At 36.1% G+C, this 23,520-nt stretch overlaps 1 protein-coding gene across 7 annotated transcripts in view; it reads right to left on the reverse strand.

Moving 5' to 3' along the window:
• Window positions 1-23,520, reverse strand: part of MCM9 (minichromosome maintenance 9 homologous recombination repair factor) — an 87,935-nt gene that overhangs the window by 19,405 nt on the left and 45,010 nt on the right. For all 7 annotated transcript variants that reach the window (XR_004383237.1, XM_032862403.1, XM_032862402.1 and 4 more), the window contains one exon: window positions 16,395-16,569. Coding sequence is in view for 6 of the 7 variants with exons in the window: in XM_032862403.1 (XP_032718294.1) it covers window positions 16,395-16,569 (175 nt within the window). In the remaining variant the exon portion in view is untranslated. The remainder of the gene's footprint in view (window positions 1-16,394; window positions 16,570-23,520) is intronic.

Raw genomic sequence — 23,520 nt, forward strand, 5'->3', positions numbered from 1 at the left:
ACATATGTAGAATTTGAGAAACAAGGCAGAGGAGCATAGGGGAAGGGAGGGAAAAGTCAAACAAGATGAAACCAGAGAGGGAGACAAACCATAAGACACTCTTAATCTCAGGAAACAAACTGAGGGTTGCTGGACAGGAGGAAGGTGGGAGGGATGGGGTGGCTGGGGTTATGGACATTGGGGAGGGTATGTGCTATGGTGAGTGCTGTGAATTATGTAAGACTAATAATTCACAGACCTGTACCCCTGAAACAAATAGTACACTATATGTTAATAATAAAAAAAATCCTTCACAAAGCAATCAGACTTTAGTCACTTGAAACATGAGAGAAAGAAAGAAAGCAAAAACAGATACATTTAAGAATTCCTAAATATGATGTTATAAGGTATCAAACATCTTAAAGAAAAACATGAAGTGTTCTCAGAAAAAAGGGCTCAGTACATCTGGATGGTGTTAGCTTTTATACTGCTGGCTAAATGAAGAAGTCTTTGAACTGAGGAGTGAGGAGTAGGCAAGGTCTTTTAAGGGTAAAATTCAGAGTATCTTTATTTTGCTTTGGTAGAATACATGATTAAGTATTCCCTTTTCACAGGTAACCCTTCTAATCTGCTTACTAATTAACAACTTGATAAGCTTCATGTCTCTAGAGACATTTTCTCAAGAGCTCTGAATTTGGCAAATAACTGTGTACTTCGCATCAGGAAGATTAACAGGCTTCTAATTAAGGAGAGAATGAACTGAAGATTCTGAAAACTGTTAGCCAAAAAATGAGATGAGCTCCTGTTGGAGGCAGACCCAAACTCTTTCATCAACTGCACAGTGACACACAGATTAGGTGCCATGAGAAATGAACATGAGGGGTGCCTGGGTGGCTCAGTCTGTTAAGCAGATGCCTTCAGCTCAGGTTGTGATTCTGGGGTCCTGGGATCGACACCCACGTTGGTCTCCCTGCTCTGTGGGGAGTCTGCTTCTCCCTCTCCCTCTGCCCATGCTCTCTCTCTGTCTCGCATGCACGTGTGTTCTCTCTCACTCTCTCTCAAATAAATAAAATCTTAAAAAAAAAAAGAAAGAAAGAAAAATGAACACGAACTACAGGGGAACTTAAAAATGTTTCTGTTATTCCTGCCACCGAGCAGAGGATACATGCACACTGTGCACTGAAGGTGCACTTGACAGCCATCCCAAGAACAAAAGCAGTATGTGCTATTCTTGCACTGTTCCCTAAGTGACATTATGTCAAAGGACAGTTCCTCCAGCTGGAGGAAAAGTATCACATAATTGGTGGTAGATGTGATCTGGGGACAAACTGTAAAACCTAATACAGAGCTTGACCAGGTGTGACTAAGTAGTGTCTTTATAAACCCCGACACCCTTTCTAGCTAGCTCTTTGAGACCCACTGAGCTCGAGACCCTCCTCATTCAGAAGTACCTCTTATTAGATGGAGGTACTATAGTCACCAGGCTATTCTGTCTGCCCAAACTATTGCTCCCAGCACTGACAAGCCGACCAGCTCGGACAACTGTATTGCTTAAGTGATTCTTTTGTCCTCCGTATACAGGAGTTTTGGACAGGCCAGTCACTGGAAGGTTCGTGAGGCCTAAAACTCCACAGACCCTTCTTTGTGAACTGCCTTGCGGGAACAGTGGGCCAGACCAGAGACTGGGAACCAACTAATGGCAGTCACTCCCTGACATGCTCGGAGGCCTGGAGCGGCTGCTGGATGAGTCTACGCGGGACAATGTAATCCACCCTCTTTTGAGGGTGTCTGAAACGGACACAGCAGGGAGAACGGAACTACTAAAGAGAACTGAACGAGTCTGAGAGACCCACAAACACACACACATACACACGCACAGAAACAGTCACAGGAAAGTATCTGAGTCACAATAATGGGAGAACGAGAAGGCCTGCTATTTTATATCTACTTTGCACAGACTCCCATTCCCCAAATTATGTTCCAGCCAAAGGAAGCAGCTTCTTTTTTCCTGTCCCTCAGTTTCCATACTTGTGAAAAGGGGGTTTTAATGATAGCCTGATACAGAACTGTTGTGAGAAAGAAATGGGTTATTACGTGCACAATATTTAGAATAGAGCCTAGCACCTAATAAGTACTAGATAAATACAGATATCCCTTATTATCCAAACTCCTGCTTTCTGAAAAAGGAATTTGAATATAGTAAGATAAATTTTCTGATAAATTTCTGGTACTCAAATTCTGGAACAAAATAGATTTGGCTAGAGATACTTGTGTTACTTATTATAGTTAAGCACCTCATCATGTGCCAGATACCACGCTGTGTGATTTACCAACCTTCTTTTTCAATTTTATTGAATTCCATTTGACATGTAACATTATATAAACTCAAGGTATATGACATATTGATATACTACACTTACATATTGTAATAGGTTGCCATTATAGTGAAAGTTAGCACTTCCATCATGTTACTTAATTACCATTTCTTTTTTAATAGTGAGAGTGATTAAGACCTAGTCTCAGAGTGCCTGTTTGGCTCCCTCTGTTAAGCCTCTGACTCCTGGTTTTGCCTCATGATCTCAGGGTTGTAAGATCAAGCCCCATGTTGGGCTCTGTGCTCAGTGCGGTGTCTGTCTAAGGTTCTCTCTCTCCCTCTCCCTCTGCTCTCCCCGCCAGCAAAATAAATAGATCTTAAAAAAAAAAAAAAAAAGATCTAGTCTCTTAGCAAGTTTGATGATTATAATATAATACTGTTGTTTATATTCACTATACTATGCATTAGATCTCCAGGACTGGCCTACCAGTTGTAAGTTTGTACCCTTAAAAAACATCTTTCTTTATCCCCCAACCTCCAGGCCCTGACAACTACTATTTTACTCTGTTTTTATGAGTTTGATTTTTTATAATGCTATATATAAGTGATACCATACAGTATTTGCCTTTCCGTCTGACTTATTTTACTGTAGCATAATGTCCTCAAGGTCCATCCTTGTCAAATGGCAGATTTCCTTTTTTCTCATGGCTGAATGTATTCCACTGTATGTACACATACCACATCTTCTTTATCCATTTATCTGTTGGTAGGCACTTGAGTTGTTTCCATGGCTTGGCTATTGTGAAGAATGCTGCAGTAAACATGCCAGTGCAGGATATCTCCTTGATATCCCATTTTCATTTCTTCTCATGTACACCTAGAAGTGGGACTGCTGGATCATGTAGTAGTTCTTTTCTAATTTTTTGAGGAACCTCCATACTATTTTCCATAGTGGCTACACCAATAATACATTTCTATCAACAGTGTACAAGGGTTTCCTTTTCTCCACATCTTTTCCAGTACTTGTTATTTCTTGTCTTCTTGGTGATAGCCATTCTAACAGGTATGAGATGATATATCTCATTGTGGTTTTGATTTGCATTTCCCCAATGGTTAGTGATGTTGAGTACCTTTTCATGTACTGGTGGCCATCCCTATGTCTTCTTTGAAAAAATGTCTATTTAGTTCTCTGCTCATTTTTTAATCTGATTGTTTGCTGTATGAGTTCTTCATGTATCACGGATATTAACCCTTTATCCAATATATGGTAGGCAAATATTTTCTCCCATTCCATAGGCTGCCTTTTGAAGATACTGTTGCAGCAGGACATGTTCTACATGATAGAGCTGGATACAAGCATGCAGTCCCAGACCAAGTTAAGGCACCTGTTCCTCTTTGAGTAGTACATTGTCACCTTTAGCAAACTACACAGGAGGGATACTTCACCCCAGACTACATGTTTGAAAGGAGAATCATGACGAATTACTTGCTCCCAGATGAGAACATGGACAGTGACCCCAGCGAGTCTGCACTCACGAAGAGGGAGACCTCTGAGCAGATCATTCTGTAAGCCATCAATACTGACATCCAGTGAATTTGGGCACAGGACACTAATCAAGTCTTAGAAACACAGTGAGACCCCTTAAATGCTGCCATGGGACCTCATTCATCAAAGACTAGTATGTGCTGAAGGGGGATGACATCGGTGTGAACCAAGGTGAGGTGGTCCTGGTCCTCACTGTCAACATGTGCCTGATGTTGTCGGCCTGCCAGCAACCATCCCCTCATAGCTGAGGCCTGGGTCCTGGTGTCCCTCACCAAAGCTAGGGTGGCAGCAAAAAACAGTGACAAGAGCACTAAATAAGTGCCGCATGGGATTCTCGAGCAGTATGTGGATTTAACAAACTGAAAACCCACCCCAAAATATGAGCATGTGGTAGGGAATCACTGCTGCTTATTCTCAGTGGTACCGCTGGAATCACATGCAGCGGTATGTAAATCACATGGGTCATCCAGCCCAGACCTTTCCAATTTTCGTTGTTGGGGGTAGTGGTTTTTCTTTTCTTTTTACTTATAATTTTCTCTTTTCTTATAATTTTCTCTTTTTTTCTCTTTTCCTCCCTACTTTTCATTAAGAAACCCCCTGAAGCCTTAAGTGATGCAAAGCCTGCCTTCTGTTGCTCCATTTGCCCACAGGAGTCACTGGACTGGACTTCTATTTTTCCTGTAGTCAGTTACCCACATATACATACCTGAAGGTGGTTTTCCCCGCTTCAAAACAAGGAGTTTAGACATCAACTAAAGAAGTAAAATGAATCATACAGCTTCAAGCATCAGCACAAGCATTCTACAGGAGAATTCCAGTTAGCAGGTCCTAACCACTAGAGAGAGCCGAATGAGGTTGAAAGACCCAAAGACGCCCACGAAAAAGCAGTCAGAGAAAGTATCCGAGTCACAACAATGGGAGAGCAGGTGTGAAGGTGAGTACCCTTCGATGCTCAGGCGGCAATGAAACAATACAGCTGCTATTTTATATCCACTTTCAACAAACTCTCATTTTCCAAACTACGTTCCAGCCATGAAAAGGTGCAGCTTTTGCCACCCAAGGTACCCTAGGCTTAAGGTGTGCTTCGGGTAACAAGAGCTCTTCTCATTATAGCTTTAAAGGGCCTTCCCAGTCATCATTCACCCCGTAGCCCTCGATATTTCATCATGTTTTGGCTGACAGATCAAAGTTCCTGGACAGATGGAGGAGCCTAATGATGATGGTGACAATGGGCCATAGTCACTTATCACAATTTCAAAATCCAAAAGGTTCTGGAACAGCAAGTTGTTCATAGTTAATTTGGCAGGAAAAGCTGACCTAAATTGATGTGGCTTTATTCCATTTAGTGTGAAGTTTCATAAGCTTCACCTCAATAGAATGAAAATGTTTGATTACAGGATGCTGTCTCCGGTGCTGCTAGTAGGTTTCATAATATAGACATATGCACTGTTACTTTCCTAAAATGAAAACAAAAAAATCTGAATTCCAACATGTATTTGGCCTCAAGTGTTTCTAAAAAGAATTGTAGACCTATAACAATAATTTAACTGCATTTATTATAGGTCAGATTATATCAGAAGCCCTTCATGGATTAACTCATTTAATTTTCACAGTAGCCCTCTGAAATGGAGTAATTCTCGTCATCTTATCAAAGAGAAAGTCAAGGTAGAGTAGTCCAGTAAATTGTCAGTAATTAACTAGCAGGTAGTAGAGCTGAAACCTCAACCCAGCCAGACTAGCTCTGAGATTCTTCCTCTTAATTATTATAATTCTTTCAATACCCAATGTGTTCTTGTAGTCACTAAAAAAAGAGGTGGAGCCCTTAACGCAGTTTCCTGAACTTGTTCCATGTCTAGCATAGATCACATTCAATATTTCATGATGTAACTTGAAACCGTATTTTATATATGTATATGTTCTGCAATCAATCAGCCTTTGTCATGGCTGGGGTTTACAGCATCCCATGGGCGGTACCTTAAGTGTTATCTATTTACTCATTAGATGCCTGAATTCCTTACACAAATTTTTTCTAGTCTATACTTGAAGGACCACACAACCGTACAGGCTGTCTTTTTGACTTCTAGGCAGCTCTAACCACTAAGAGGTCTTCCTTGTACTAATTCTAAAACACTTCCCTGAATTTTCTGGCTATTGATTCCAAAGGATATAGAAAAGTTTAATTCCATCTCTATATATTTGAACCCTTTAAAACAATTATAGAAAAGTATTTCTCCAATTACTCTTTCTAGAAATGGTTCAAAGAAAACATGGGTAGTATTTTAAAAATACACAGCAGAAGTTGGTATGAGTTAAATGAGAAAGAATAGCTTAAAAAATAAAATGTTGATTTCCAGGTTTCCAGAGGATGATGGCAGCTACTTACGTCTAAATTTCTCCACATGTCCTTCAGAGACCTTACAGATAATCAAAGGAGCAAATAAACCCATAAAACAAAACTAAAAAATTAGAGTGAGAGAGAATACTGCAATGTTCAATGTACATGGAAATCAACAAATAGACATTAAAATCTGGCAGAGCTAATTTAGAGCCCACAAGGCAATAGAAAGATCAGTGGAGACTAAGTGAAAAGGAGAAGAGACCAATGTGTTCCTCATGATGGTGGAATACAGCTAACATCACCCTTAGAAGGATAGAGTTCCACAGAGAATAGGGAAATATTGAGAAAAGGTTTGAAACCTTGAGGATCAAAGCAGTGACTACTGGGGAATAGAAAGGGGGATCTGAAAGTTCTTGAGAGCAGTGGTGGCTTTCTTGGGAAAGCTCCTGAAATAGATGGCAGTGACCAGCAAAGGTCAGGAGTCCCTTGGAGTCCTGGCGATCAGGGGAAGGGGAGATAAGCAGTGGATGTTAAAGATCCTACTAAACAAATAAGAAACAGAATCAGAAGACACATCAACCACTCCCTTAATCTTCAGGAAAAAAACACTATCTGTTAAGTAATAGGCGCTCACTGAGATTACTCTGAACTAAAAACTAGTACATTCTCCAAACTTCTCACCATCACCATTATAGAATAACTATTATTGATTTAGAAAAAGAAAAGACATTTTAAAAGTAATGGAAATAACATGCTACACCTATATAAAACTACTATAAGAATCAAAATACCTCAGGTGATAAAACCTCTTTCTGATAATCTGCCATAAAACCCACAAAGCAGAAGAAATCTGTACATAATCTGCTCAATTTAATATCCTTAAACAAACATTTGCATATGTGAAAAAACACTCCAAATCAGAAATTCAAAAACTCAAAACAGAAAAGTACAAAAAAGAAGATGTATATCCAGAGAGGACTCAGGGAAGAAAAGTAAGAGAGAGAGAGAAGACAAAATAATTTCAGGGGCGCCTGGGTGGCTCAGTCACTAGGCGTCTGCCTTCGGCTGGGGTAGTGATCACAGGGTCCTGGGATGGAGCCCAGTGTTGGGCTCTCTGCTCGGCGGGAGGCCTGTTTCTTCCTCTCCTACTCCCCCAGCTTGTGTTCCCTCTCTCACTGTTTCTCTCTCTGTCAAATAAATAAACAAATCTTAAAAAAAAAAAAAAAAAAAAGAATTTCAGAAATGAACATTCAAATCCGAGATGCCAAAGACTCAAGACTGGAAATATAATAAAGAGTGCTGGGAGGAGGCATAAAAACACCAAGAGAATAAAAACAAAATACAAAAGAGCTAAAAAGTCTAAGACACAAATTGGTTGCTATAGAATCTAGGCAAAGAAGACCTAAACTATATATAATTAGAATTTCTGAAAAATAAAAACAAAGGACAGAGCTTATATATATAAAACTGTAATTCAAGAAAAAATTCAGAAAGAATTTTATATTTCAAAGGGCCCACTAACATCTAGACAAACCGACCAAGAATAATCAACTGACACATAGCCTAGTAAAAATATTGTATTTAAAAAAAGAAAAGAAACCCTTCTGGGCCTTCAGGCAAGAAAATCAAGTCACCTACAAAGCAAAGGATATCATAATGGCATCATATTGGCCAACAGCAACGCACATAGCAAGACTACAGGAAAGAAAGTGTAAGTCCCTATAGGTCTTCATATCCAGCCAAGCTGTTTTCAAGTATCGAAGCTATGAAAAATAGTTTGAAACCTGTACAAACTCAGTGTAGTATTCAGGAGCCCTTTCCAAGGAATCTCTTAAGAGGATAAGCTTCATTTAAGTAAGAGATGTCAGTGATGCTCTGGATTGATGGTGAGCACCTGTGAAGACAATTAATTTTAGATCAAAGATCAAAACACAAGAAGGGATACAAGTAGAAGAGTATGTGTTATCTGTCCTGTCAAAGTATAAATAATACAATCTCTTTTTTTTAATAGTAAAGAGAAGGGAGAAGGGGGAAAGTACAAGCTCATTGGTTATCACACAGGTAACAGACTCAAAGGTATTATTTAAAACTCCCAACTGAGGATAAAGGGGCTGCTGGCATTATAAAAGGTATTTTTTTTTTTTTTAAAGGTAAGTCCTAGAATAGCTGTTGGCAAACTTTAGGTGGCAGGTCAAATCCACTTCACCTGTTTTTGTAAATAAAGTTTCAATGGGACACAGCCAAATCCATCCAGTTACATATTGTCTATGACTTCTTTTGCTCTGTCTACATTGTAGACATTAATGTAGTCATATTGTCCAAATTAACAGAGGTGAGTAGTTGTCTAAGAGATGGTATGGTCCGCAAAGCTTTAAATATTTACTATCTGGGCCTTTATAGAAAAAGTTGGCCAACTCCTAATGTATAACAAAAATACAAACCTTCCTAAATCCCAAACACATAGAAAAAGAAACGTAGTAAATTTTTTAAAAATGAAACAGTTAATTCTAACCATATTGGTAATACCAATAAATGTAAATGTGCTTAATTCATACATTAGAAGAAAAAGATCTTCAGGTCATTCATAAAGCAAAATAAAGTAAGACCAACTGTATGCTCTATATAAGAGAACAGACTGAGGCAGCTTTTCTGCCCATAGGTCCTGTCTCCATGTTATAATAAAAACACCCCAAAAATAAAAATTAAAAAAATTTGAAAAATTTAAAAAAGAACAAACTGAAATCTAAAGGTTAAGCATGAAGGAATGAAATAATATATATTACGCAAATGCACTAATATGATATCAGGAGTTGTGATCTCAATACCAGGCAAGGCAACATTCCGACCAAAAGCCAAAGACAAAGAAGTACAAATGCCAAAGCCACAGCAACACTTTCAGAAAGAAAAAGCTATGAGAGATACAAAGAGAACCTGCAGACACAGAATAACAACAGATGAACACACCATTCTCAGTCTAAGACATGTCGAACATACAGAAATTAAGTAAAGATATAGGGGACCTAAACAACATCATTTATAAGGCATAGTTTACCTGTGTGTATTACACTGTGATCACAGAGAACAGAACTTCTCAAGCACACATGGACCAGCGATGGAACTGTCTTTATATTAGGCCACCAAAACAAAACAAAACAAAACAAACAAAAACCTTATGAAGTTCTTTAAGGTACAAATAATACAAACAACAACTAGAAATTAATAACATCAAAACACAAGTAAATTTTAAAAGTTTCTTCTACCTGAAACTAAAAAACTCTTTAAGTAAATTCTTGGTAGAAAGGGGACATACAAATTCAAAGTGCAGAATTTCTAAAAAAAAATATGAAAAGATGATAATGAGAATACTACTTATAATAATTATTGAAGCAGTACCAAAGCGTATATGTATATATCTATATCTATCTATCTATATACTATCTTTTGCATAAGAGATTCAAACACATGCTCATGCAACCTCCCACAATGTGTTTTTGCTTATTTTTGCAAAAAAAGAAACAAGGAAGGATAAATCAGAAACCAATAAAAAATATAACCATAAAAGACAGGAAAAAATAGGATGGAAGAGGTAGGGATAAGAGTGTGATATCGTTGGTATATCTTTTTATGTAGTATTGACTTTTGAAACATGTTTTACCAATTCAGAAAATAAAATAAAATTTTAAAAAGACTAAAAAAAGCAAACTCTAAAAGTGAACACAAGCATAAATTTAAAACCCTATTTCCTAACTATCAAGTCAATAAGATGACCACACAAAGAAAATAATTAATTCAAATAACCTTTGAATATGCATTCTGACCAAATATGACTTTATTGGAATATATTCTAAGAATAAGAAAAACTGCAAAGAAGGCTTGAATATTATTTTTTTTGTGGTTGTTGTTACTGGCAACAGTGTTGGTATAATAATTCTGAAATTATTTGGCAGACTCGACTGAGTTCAGAAACACAAGGAGTTCTGTGAACTTTCATGTACATATGAAATAAAATAATTTTGGAGAGTTGTAAATCCTAACTTACCCTAACCTAACAGGACTGGTTAGAAAACAAAGATTTTTTTTAAAAAAAGTACACAAATACTTGCACAACAATTTAAATGTACTTAATATTGCTAAACCATGCTTAAAAATGGTTAAGATGGGGACGCCTGGGTGTCTCAGTTGGTTAAGCTGCTGCCAGAGGCTCAGGTCATGATCCCAGGGTCCTAGGATCGAGTCCCGCATCGGGCTCCTTGCTCGGCAGGGGGCCTTCTACTCTTGCTGCCTCTGCCTGCCTCTCTGCCTGCTTGTGTGTACTCTCTCTCTCTCCCTCTCTGGCAAATAAATAAAATCTTTAAAAAAAAAAATGGTTAAGATGGTAAATTTCATGTTTGTGAATTTTACCATATGGTAGGCATGGAGCCAGGATATTGACATCTACCAACCGGTAAGTTGAGACTTCCCTTGGAAGAAGGGTTTTGTTATTTTCCTTTCACAGATGACTACATTGAGGCCCAGAGGTGGCAATTACATTGCATAAGACCAGAAAGTAGTAACAGAGACTAGAATTGACTGTGGGTTTCTCTGACCTCAAAGCTTATGCTTTTTCCACTATAACCAATCGATTTTTCAAAAAGAATATTAACAATTTAGTTTTGCTTATTTTTAAATATAATTTAATTTTTAAAAACATTTTATTTTTTGAGATAAATAAGATAAAAAAATAAATAAATCAGATAAATAATAAATAATAAATAAAAGATAGTATTTATTTATTTGAGAGAGAGAAAGAGAGAGAGAGCACCAGCAGGGGAGGAGCAGAGGAGGAGGGAGAGAAAGAGGGAAAAAATTTCAAGCCCACTCTGCAAGGTGCGCTTGGGCTCCATCTCACAACCCTGAGAACATGACCTGATCAGAAACCAAGAGTCTGATGCTTAAGGGACGGAGCCACTCAGGTGCCCCGTACTTTTGCTTTATTTAAATGAAGGGACACTCACTGCTTTTGTTATTGTTCAATATTTGTTGTTATGAGTAGTGAGAGTGGCAGTTTTAAGGACTTTTACCAAGAATTCACAAGGAGGGAAATAATTCCAGAGGAAAGGTGTTTGGTCTTTTGGACACTAACATCTGCCCTTCCTAGGTGTTGTTTCAGGTCACAGCTTCTGCCTGGAAAATATGGAGCCTAACAACTCAAGGTGGAAGAGATTCAAATCCAAGTCATATGCCTAATCTGTTTTTAAACACAATTTTAAACTCTTGAATAGTATAAAAAATGTGAAATCTGGTTGAAATATATGTTCAGGCCAGCATGAATTAGAAACATTGTGTTCAGAAGCAAAAGCAGCAACTGCTAAATGCTCATCCACGTGTGGTGGCCCTGTTACCCCTGGGAACCAGCTGTTCGGTAAGTTCAGAGACCTCAGGAACCTAAGCTGTGTTTGTACAACAAGGTAATTAAAAAATATCTTCACTAAATTGCTCAAGTTGAAACCCTTTCAAGATGGAGAAATTTAAAAAGCAAACCATTACATAATAATATAGTTATGCAACATTTACAAAGTGTGTTTTAAAATGCATGATAGAAATTAAATAGTAAAAATGTCTTTATGAATCCAGAAATAGTTATGTAGGGTGTGGAACAAATCAGAATGCCACCAACATCCAACACCTGGATGAATAAGAACTAGTGTAAGGATAATAACTAGAAGAGAACAAAGATCCTGTAATTCCTGGAATGTGGTAAATTATAGTAATCCTTAAATGAAATAGATAAGCCAAAAAGCTTCAAAAAATAAAAATTCTTGCATAAATGTAATGAAGCTGAAAGGCTAAAATATCAAGTCTGATCCATGCCACAGTTCAAAGAGGTATTAAAGTTTGGATAGTAGCCAAGACAAAAGAGAAACATTTGAAGAATTTTATCTTAAAGAGATAACCATACAAATTACCATAATAATAACCATAATATCAATATCTATTGTGGTATAATGGTCAAAAAGTAAGCCCTTAAGAAAAGTTCGTAATATCATATCATTCAAAGTGCTTCTCATGCTAACGTTCAGTACATGTAACATATTTGACAAATGGTTTAAAGGAGAAATAATTTGAAACTGACTGTAAATATGAGTAGCACATGTTTTCTAGTTGTAAATGGTCTCCTTTCCCAATGAACAAAAAATTCCAATATGAAAATTATTCATTAAAATTATTTCCTTTAGAAGATGTCACTACAAGTTTAAAAAAGGGTTTTACTGATGATAAATATATTCTCTCTCCCTGGACTGTTGTTCCTTTCCATTCCCTTCATCTATCCTTCTGTGGTAGCTTACTCTCCAAGTCTACCAGCAGCAGTCAAACGTAGGCCATGAACTTGTACCCATCCATACACTGTTACCAATCAAGGAAGAGATAAGTACAAAAAAAGTAAGTGTTTAGAAATTTCAATAGCAATTTCACAGAATGATTTTAAGTCATATATATAAAATATATATATAAATCCATATATAAAATATATGGAAGAAATAATTAAAAACATGGGTTTACATTAAATTAAGGATTATTGTGGTATAATTTATGTAGAGTAAAATCCAACTTTTTTAGGTGCTTCTCTATAGTCAATCTCTTCTCCTAATGCCCAATCCTTGGCAACCACTGATCTGATTTCTCTTCTTACAATTCTGCCTTTTCTAGAATTTCATATAAATGGAATCATAAACTAAGTAGTTATTGTGCCTGGCATCTTTCACTTCACATAGCACTTTGAAGATTCAACCATGTTTTTGCATGTATCAATAGTTCTTTTATCTTTCTAGTAGTATTCTACTGTATGAATTTATCAAAATATTTATCCATCCACCAGCTGATGGATTTTTGGGTTATTTTCAGTCGTGGGTGATGATGAATAAAGCTGGAATAAGCATTTATGTATAAGTCATTTTTTTGTAAATAAATATCCAAGTGTTCTAGCATCATTTTTTTAAAAAATGACTATCCTTTTTCTTTTGAATTATCTTGGCATTGTTCTTAAAAATCAATTAACTTTATACCTATGATTCTATTTCTGGAGCCATATTCTCTTCCACTGATCTATGTCTATCTTTATACCAATGCTATGCTATCTTGATTATTGTAGCTTTATGGTAAATCCTGAAATAAATTAAATTTTACAGATTTGTTCTTTTTCAAAATTGTTTTGGCTATTCTAGTTCCTGTGCTTTTCCATATAAAATTTAAAATTGCCGATTTCTGCAAAAAAGCTTGCTGGGATTTTAACTGAAATTGTACAGATTCTATAGATCACTTTGAGGAAAACAGATATCTTAACAACATTGTCTTCTGATGAATGAAAGAGTATGTATCGCCACTTACGTAGGTCTTTAATTTCTTACACCAATGTTCTGAAGTTTTTATTGGAAAAATCTAGAATGTGTTTTGCTAGATTTATCCCTAAACATTTCATATTTGTGGATACTATTATAAATGGTATGTTTTACTTCAGTTTCTAATTATTCATTGTAGCATTCAGAAATATAATACATTTTTATATACCCATCTTGCATCCCGTGACTTTTAAAACTCATTTATTAGTTCTAATACCTATTTCATTGATTGTTTTGAGATCTTCTATGGAGACAATCATGTCATATAGATAGTTTTAGCTTCTTCCTTTCCAAACTGAATGTCTTTTATTTCTTTTTCTTGCATTATTAAAATGACTAGAATTTCCAGTACAATACTGGCCAGAAGTTAAGACTGGACATCCTTGACATGCTCCCAATCTTAAGTGGAAAACATTTCACTTCATCAGAAAGTGTGAAATGTTTCTTTTAAGTTTTCCATAGATGACATTTAAACAGGCAGATGGACTTCTCTTCTTATTTGCTGAGAATGTTTATTATTATTGGGTATTTAATTTTGTTTGATATGTCTTTTGCATCTATTGAGATGTTTTCTTTTTTATTCCACTAATATTATGAATTTACATTGATTGATTTTCAAATATTACATCAAATTTGCATTTCTGGATGATCCCCACTTGGTTGTAACATATAATCTTTTTAGTATACTGCTGGATTTAATTTGCTTAAGTATTATTAAGAATTCTCAAGTCATGGGACACCTGGCTGGCTCAGTTGGTACATCATGTACTCTAGATCTCAGGGCTGTGAGTGCAAGCCTCACACTGGGTGTGGAGCCTACTTAAAAAAAAAAAGGAATTTTCATGTGTTATGTTCGGGGAATGTCATTCTGTAGTTTCATTTTCTTATAATGTCTTGGTCAGGTTTTGGTGTTTCCATGGAATATTTTTTTGCCATCTTTTAAGTTACCTATGCATTTGAATTTAAAGTCAGTTTCTTGAAGGCAGCATTTAGTTGAGTCTTGCTTTTCTATCCAATCTGACAATCGCTGCCTTTTAATTGTTTACGTGATTATTAATATAATTATTGATACGGCTGAATTTCTACCTACCATCTTGCTAACTGCATTTTATTTGTCCCATCTATTCTTTGTTCACTTTTTCTTCTCTTCCTGTATTCTTTTGTGTTATTTTTTTATGATTCCATTTTACCTCTACCACTGGTTAGTTACACCTCTTTTATTTTTTAGTGGTTGTTCTAGAGTTTACATCTTTAACTTCTTACAGTTTACCTTCAAATAATATTATAACACCTTGTGTATAGCGTAAGGCCATTAGTGTCTGTAAGGCCATGAGAGTTGTTCTGGGTATTGGCCTTGTTGTCATCTTTACCCTCAATACATCACAGACTTTGAATTCTTTCACTGTTGAGCTGTTGTTACTTTGTGCATTCAGATGGGGGTTGTAGCGTAGTGCTGGAAGACCATTTTCAGTGTTTCTACTCTACCTTCAGCTTTCAGCAGTCACCGCACACCTCACCAGAGGGGTCTCTTTCCATATCCCTGTGCCTTCCCTACTGTCAGACTGCTTGTTACTAGGTGTTAGGCTTATTTGGGGGCCAAGTTGGTGTTTGGTCTCCTGTTCTGAGGCAGCGTCTGTGAGCCTGCTTTTGGATGGGATGGGCTACAAAGCTGTAAACCTTTCTGTCCCTTCCACCTGGTGGCAGCAGAACCCTGCCATCTATCTGTGGTGGTCCTGGGGCAGGAGTTGTTCTGTTCTTGTCCCCATGGTACAGACCTCTGTTTTGCCTTGGTTTAGGATCCTGAACCTGAAGAGTGTTTCCAGCCCTTCCCTCACGAGAAGAAGGCTTTTACTTCTACCCTTCTCCCAGAAGAACCATTTTGCCTAGCTCCTGTGGGAGGGAAGGATGATGCTCTAACCTCTTCCCGAAGTAGAAAGGTTTTGGGTTTTTTTGCCTCTATCCTTCTGCCAAGACGCCATGGGTTGCAGACCTGTGGAGAATGGCTTGCAACTGAGAACTCCCCTTGGATTTGGAGCTCCCAGTTATTCAAAACTAACATGCTAACCCATGCTTAGACATCAAGGAATTTAAAAAAATTTAGTTGTTTCTTATTTGCTTCTATAGTAGCCACCTCTTCCTCTCATCTCTGTCAAAGGTGAACAGTTTGTGTGCCTCATCCCTCCTCAGATGGGCTGTCACACTTGAGAATTAAGTTCCCTTGATTTCCTTGTAAATCAGCTCTCTGATATGTTCAAGGGAAGTTGTGATTTTTGCAGGCTATTTAGATTTTTCTTGTTAGGATGGGAGTGACATGCTCTTACAGCTTTCCACACCCTGGAAATGGAAGAACAACTTAGGCTTATGTTTTGTATATCTTTGCTTTTTAATTTCATTTTCTAAAATAATCTTATGACATATTTACAGATAGCAAAAAAGGTTCATACTAATTCACACCTAGCAGAGGGTAAGGTACAAGGTATGCGTAATCAAATATTTTCAGTTTAAATAAAAAATTCCTAACATAGTAATATGCCCACTGTAGATATACATTATTGAATGAGAGAATAAGTTGGATCCTACATTGAAAGTTCTTCATAAGTCCCCTCCATAAATTAAGTCAACCTATATTTATACTTTAGTTTTGCCGTCCTTTGTCCCAACAACTCATTTTTACTTCCTCATACACCTCCAGGGGGATGCTAACTTGTGTCTTGATGAACGTAACTGATAATCCCTGATAAGACCAAATATACCTTGCAGTTCAGTAAGGTTCACATTTTTCCATGATCATATTAACTAATCTCATTATTCCCATAGATTTTAAAGAAAAGAAACTCTTACCCAGCCTTAGCAACACTTATGGTTTGTTGCTCCATTGCCTCGTGGATACTGGTTCTGTCATGCTCTTTGAGGCTGTTAAACTCATCGATACAGCAAAGGCCCGCATCTGCCAGTACTAATGCACCAGCCTCCAAATTCCATTCTCCTGAGTCTTTCACAGCAGTTACTGTCAGACCTAAGGAAACAAGCAAGCTATGTCAGCTTTTATTTCCCAAAGCATATCTTATACCTATGAGAGAAAAGTACCTACATTTTAAATGGAAAAGAGTCAATGCTTTTATTTCTAATCTGTCAAGAGTGAATGAAAGGAATTAAGAGGTACAAACTTATAAATGAGTCATAGGGATGTAAATAAAGTACAGCATAGAGAATATAGTCAATAATATTGTAATAACTTTGTATGGTGACAGATGGTAACTAAACTGAGCACCGTAAGCATTTTATAATGTATCTAATTGTCAAATCACTATGTTGTATACCTGAAATGAATATAATATTGTATGTCAACTATACTTCATTAAGAAAAAATGGATGGCATTAGGAAAACAGTTTCTGGTATCCAGGCACTGGAAGGCCTCAGAAGATCCTATGTTCTAAAAATATAAGATGTGTTATTAAGTATTTTATAGCAACCGGAAGTCTCCAAATTTTCTCTTTCCTTACTAGGTACCCTTACTGAACAGAAGGAGCAAATAGATCTCCAGAGATCTTCTGACAAGAGGTTCTATAGAATATGCTGTTTATAGAGAAGGTACAAAAGACAGAAAACAGGAGATATTAGAGTCCAATGATAAAAACGAAAAGTTTGCTCCTAGTCACAGCAGAGAAAGATGACTCCTTTAATATGTCTTTTTTGGTATTGATTCATCCTTTATACCAGAGTGGTCAAAAGCAAAGACTCTGGGGGCACCTGGCTGGTTCCATCAGTTAAGCATCTGACTCTTGGTTTCAGTCCATGACCTTGGGTTTATGAGATTGAGCCCTGTGCTGGGCTCAGTGCAGAGTCTGGTTGAGATTCTTTCCCTCTCCCTTCCCCTCTGGCCCTCTCCCAACTTGTGCGTGTGCAGTCTCTAAAATAAATGAACAAACAAATAAAGTCTTAAAAAAAAAAAAAAGGCAAAGGCTTTGGAGTCACACAGACTTGGATCTTGAATTCTGGATCTGTCATTCTGGTTGTCAGTACTGTAGGCAAGTTTCCTAATATGTTTTATAAAACGTATAACAATGGAATATATCTTATAGAGTCTTGGATGTTCAAATAGAATATAATAAAACTCTTTAAAAGGTATATGACACGTATGGAGTACTTATAATTGTTGTTGATAAAAATTGATAAGCTAGACTGAACAAGAAAAAAAGAGGAGAAACAAGTTACAAATATCAGGAATGAAAGAGGAATATATCACTATAAACTCTACAGATATTTAACTAAAATAGTAAGTACATACAATGAACAACTCTATGCCCTAGGTTTGATAACTTAGATGAAATGGTCAAATTCTTTGAAATATATAAACTGTGAAAGTTTATCTAAAAAGAAATAGATAGCTTGCATACTCCTGTATCTACTTTGAAAATTGGCTATGTAGTTAAAAATCCCACAACAACAAAAAAAAATCTACAGACTGAGATGACTTCATGATGAATTCTACAAAACATTTATGAAAGAGATAATACCAATTCCTCAAAAAATACAAGTAAATCAAACAATCCATAAAATAATAGATTATAACCAAGTAGGGTTTATCTAGGGACTGCAAGGCTAATTCAACATTCAAAAATTAACCAGTATAATTCACCATATCAATATCAAATTAGGAGGAAAAAAGCAAATAACCAAGCCATTATATTCAGGAGAAAAACCTGACAAAACTCAACAATTATTCATGATAAAAAAAAAAAAAAGCCTCTCAGAAAGCCAGAAATAGAGTGAACTTCTTCAGTTTTATAAAGGGTATTTACAAAAATCATGACATATTTAATCATAAAAGACTGAATGCTTACCCCCACCATCATCCCCAAGATCAGAACAAGGCAAGAAGATTAGCTCTTCTTATTCAAAACTCTTATTCAAAATCTTGGTGGAGGTTCTAGCCAGTAAAATAAAGGAAAAGAAATTAACAAACATCAGATCAAAAAGGAAAAAATAAACTATATATTTTCAGACATTATGATTATGTATAAAATTCCAAGTAATGTACAAAAGAGCTACTAGAACTAAGTGAGTATAGCAAGGATGTAGGATGCAAGTCAATATACAAAAATCAGTCATATCTCTATATATTAGAAAAATATTAAAAACTGCAATTAAAACATAATACAAGTTGGGGCACCTGGGAGGCTCAGTTAGTTGTCTTTCTTCGGCTCAGGTCATGATCCCAGTGTTCCCAGTCGAGCCCCACTGTTGGGCTCCCTGTTCATCAGGGAGTTTCTTCCCCCTCTGCCCCTCTCCCTGCTCATGCTCTCTCTCTCTCAAATAAATAAAATATTTTTTAAAATAAATAAATAACAATAATATAATTTATAATAGCAACTTCAAATATGAATGAAATACCTGGGTATAAATCTTTAAAAATGTGCAAGTTCTGGGCTGTGAATTTGAGCCCCACCTGGGTGTAGATTACTAAAAATAATAATAATAATAATTATTATAAAAAATAATGTGCAAGATCTGTATGTAAGAACTACAAAACACCGATGAAGGAAATCAAAGATAACTAATTAAGTCAAGAGATATTCCATGTTCATGAAATGAATTGAAAAACTCAGTATTTCATTTATTTATTTATTTAAAAGATTTTATTTATTTATTTGTCAGAGAGAGTTAGCACAAGCCGGGAGCAGCAGGCAGAGGGAGAAGCAGGCTCCTTACTGAGCAGGGAGCCTGATGCAGGACTCGATCCCAGGACCCTGGGATCATGACCCGAGCTGAAGGCAAACGCTGAACTGACTGAGCCACACAGACATCGTGAAAAATGCAGTATTTTAAAGATGCTTCCCCAAATTGTTCTATAATTATCTCTACATCAGTCTATAGATTCAATGCAATTCCAAACTCAAATTTTTTAAAAAGATTTATTTATTTATTTATTTGAGAGAAAAGAGAGAGCAAGCAGGTGGTGGCAGTGCCAAGGGAGAGAGAGTCCTAAGCAAACTGTGCACTGGGCACAGAACATGACGAGGACTCAAATCTCACTATCCTGAGATCATGACCTGAGTGAAAACCAAGAGTCAGACACTTAACCGACTGTACCACCGAGACACACCACCCCGCCAACAAAATCCTAATGTGGTTTTTCTTTTTATAGAAATTGACAGAGTCATTCCAAAATTTATATGAAGAAGCAAAGGAAATAAAAGAATCAAACCAAAAAACAAAGTAGGAGGTCATGATTTAATTTCCACATTTACTACAAAGCTACTGTAATTAATTCAGCGTCATATAAGAAAATGAAAAGACAGAACAATGGAATAGAGTCCAACAATAGGCCCACACATTCTGATAAAAATTCAAAAGCAATTCAATGAAGAAAAGATAATCTGCTCTATAAATGGTGCTGGAATAACTGGATAGCCTTATGCAAAAAGGAAAATAAAATCTATCTTGATCCCTATGTCAAATCTGATACATAAATTAACTCAATGAATGAAAGGATCTAAATGAAAAACATAAAACTTATAGATGAAAGCTCATAGAAGAAAATACAAGAGAAAATCTATGTGAGTTCTTCTGTTTTCCAGTCCAGCATTTAAGGAGCTCAGAAGTTGCCACAAGTTGCCACTTGTTTAACAGTAAGTAAAAACCCGAACAAACTGAAATATCAGTAATTATTTTAAGATGTATTAGAGAAATGAGGCCACAGGGTAAACCAATGTCCCCCAAATTAGGAAGACAGACAGAGAATCACAACTTACCAGGACTGTTACCTCTACGGGAACCAGTAAAGAAAACCTGTAATTGATGAATTGCTAGAGGCTCAGTGTGGACAACTCTGAGAATTAAAATCTCCATTCATGGGGGACTCTAGACTTTTATGAGTTTTAGCTCCAAAAGTCATCCCAGGTTGTCACATTAAATACTGGCAATTTTTCTCTGATAGTATAAACATAGAGATGGAAAGTCAAAGAGAAAAATAAAAAAAAATTCTTGAGATCAAAAACACTGGAAAAGAAAGGAAGAATGCCTTTGGTGGGCTCATTAGTGGACTGGACAAGTCTGAGTAAAGAATCTCTGAATGTAAAGATAGTATAAGTTTTAATGGAAACTTCCAAAACTGAAAAGCAAACAGGAGAAAAGGTGAAAAATAACACAACAGAATATCCAATAACTGCGGGACAACTCTAAAAGGTATAGCATGTCATGGGAAGCCAGAATGAGAAGAAAGAGAAAGGAACAGCGGTAATATTTGAAGCAATAATGACTAAGAATTAGTCATTAATTGATTAGCTAATGTCAGACACCAAACCATGGATCCAGAAAACTCAAGATAATACTAAGCAGGAAAACTGTTTAAAAAAACCCACAAAACTACATGGAGGCATGTCATATTTAAATGTCAGAAAATCAAATGTAGGGCACCTGGGTGGCTCAGTGGGTTAAGCCTCTGCCTTCAGCTTAGGGTCCTGGGATCGAGTTCCGCATCGGGCTCTCTGCTCTGCAGAGAGCCTGCTTCCCCCTCTATCTCTGCCTGCCTCTCTGCCTACTTGTGATTTCTCTGTGTATCAAATAAATAAATAAAATCTTAAAAAAAGAAAGAAAGAAAGAAAGAAAGAAAGAAAATCAAACGTAAAGAAAAAATTTTGAAAGAAATCAAAGGAAAAAATACAACTTACCTGCAGAGGAGCAAAGATGAGAATTATATCAAATTTCCCCTCAGAAACCACGTAAGTAACAAAGGTAGAGTGAAATACTCAAAGTATCAAGAGAAAAAGCCTGCCAGCCTAGAATTCTGTACCTTTTGTGAAATTATCTTCAAAAGTGAAAAAGAAAAAAAAAATTTTTTTTGAGGCAATTTGTTGCCTGGAGACTTGCTTTGCAAGAAATATTAAGGGAAGTTCTTTAGAGAGAAGTTAAATGATATAGGTCAGAAGCTCAGATCTACACAAAGAGACCTGGTTGGCTCAGTGGGAAAAGCATACAACTCTTGGTCTTGGGGATGTGAGTTTGAACCCCATATGGGGTGTAGAGATTACCTATATAAATAAATAAACTTAAAAAAAAACACTTCATATCTACATAAAGTAAGGAGGAATGAAGGAGGACTACATAACATAAAAACTTCTGTTTTTCTTATTCTTAATTCACCTAATAGTAGTTTGTTAAAAATAACAGTAATAATGTATTCAAATAGGTATGCTTATATGTGTTTGTGTTCAAGTGAACTGAATGGGAGCAATAATAAAAAGGATGAGAGGGAAGAATTAGAAGTATCTTGCTAGTTACAAGGTACTGTGCTACCCATGAAGTATTTTTAGTGTTATTTGAAAGTGGACTCGGATTAATTGTAAATGTATATTGCAAACTCTAGAGCAACCAATTACGAAAGTTATAAAGAAGCATAATTGATATACTAAGAGAGGAAAAAACTAGAATCATATAAAATGCTCAATTAAAACCATAATAGGCAGAAAAGTGGAAGATAAAAACAGGAACAAAGAACAAGGGCAATAAATAAAAAGTGCTAACAAATATGGCAAGTATTAATCCAGCAAGATCAATAATCACTTTGAACATTTATAGTCTAAATACACCAATTAAAAGACAGATTATCAGAGTTGATAAAAAATGACCCAACTATACATTCTCTAAAAGAAACCCACTTTCACTTTTTTGAAACCCACTTTAAATATAAAGACATGCAGATTAAAAGTAAAGACAGAGAAAGATATACCATGCTGATACAAATCCAAAAATATGAGAGTTACTCTATTAATTTCAGACAGAACAGATGTCAGGGCAAGAAAAATTATCAGGGAGACAGAGGAACATTACATAATGATAAAAGGGGGTCAACACTCCAAGATAACATAATAATCCTTAATATTTATGGTAAAAACTAGGGAAAGTCAAATGAGAAGCTGATGAGTTTGTATTATAGTTGGAGACCTCACCACCCCTGTATGGGAAATGGACATATCCAGCAGGCAGAAAATCAGTAAGGTCATAACTGAACTTAAAAGGACCATCAATCAACTCAACAGAACAAGCATCTACAAAGGACTTCATCCAACAATAGCAGAATGTATTTTTTTCTCTCATGATCCCTTGGGATATTCACCAAGATAGACCATATGCAGGACGATAAAACACAGCTTAGCAAATTTAAAAAAGAAATCATAAATCTCTCAGATCACAGTGTATTTAAACTAGAAAGCAATAACTGAAAGAGAACTAGAAAATCCCAAATTACGTGAAGATTAAAGAACACACTTCTAAATAACACCTGGGACAAGGAAGAAATCTCAAGAGAAATTTAAAAATGTTTTGAACTAAATAAAAACGAATACCTAACTTATCAAAATGTGTCGGATGCAGTAACAACAGTGCTTATAAGTGCATGTATTAGAAGGGAAGAAAGATCTAAAATCAATAATACAAGCTTCCACTTTAGGAAACTAGAAAATGAAGAGCAAATTAAATCCAAAGCAAGTAGAAGAAAGGAAATAATAAAAATTACAGCAGAAATCACTGAAGTTGAAAGCAGGAAATCAATAGTGAAAATCATTGAAACCAAAATCTGTTCTTTGACAAGATAAATAAAATTGATAAGCTAAGAAAAAAAGAGAAAAGACACAAATTACTAATATCAGAAATGATCCTATTGACATGAAACAGATAAAGAAGAAATATTACCAACAACTTTATGCCCACAAATTTGATAACCTAGATGAAATGGGCCAATTCCTTGAAAAACACAAGCTGCCAACTCACATGAGAAGAAACAGACAATGTGAATAGGCCCATATCCAAAAGAAATGGAATCAATAATTAATAACCTCCTAAAATAGAAAGTATCAGGCCCAGATGGCTTCACTGGTGAATTCTACTAAACATTTAAGGAAGAAATGATACCCATTCTCTACAGTTTTTGCAGAAGACAGAAGTATAGGTAATACTTCTTAACTC

This window comes from Lontra canadensis, unplaced genomic scaffold (genome assembly GCF_010015895.1).
Source record: "Lontra canadensis isolate GAN:19392208 unplaced genomic scaffold, GSC_riverotter_1.0 scaffold23, whole genome shotgun sequence".
Taxonomy (NCBI): domain Eukaryota; kingdom Metazoa; phylum Chordata; class Mammalia; order Carnivora; family Mustelidae; genus Lontra; species Lontra canadensis.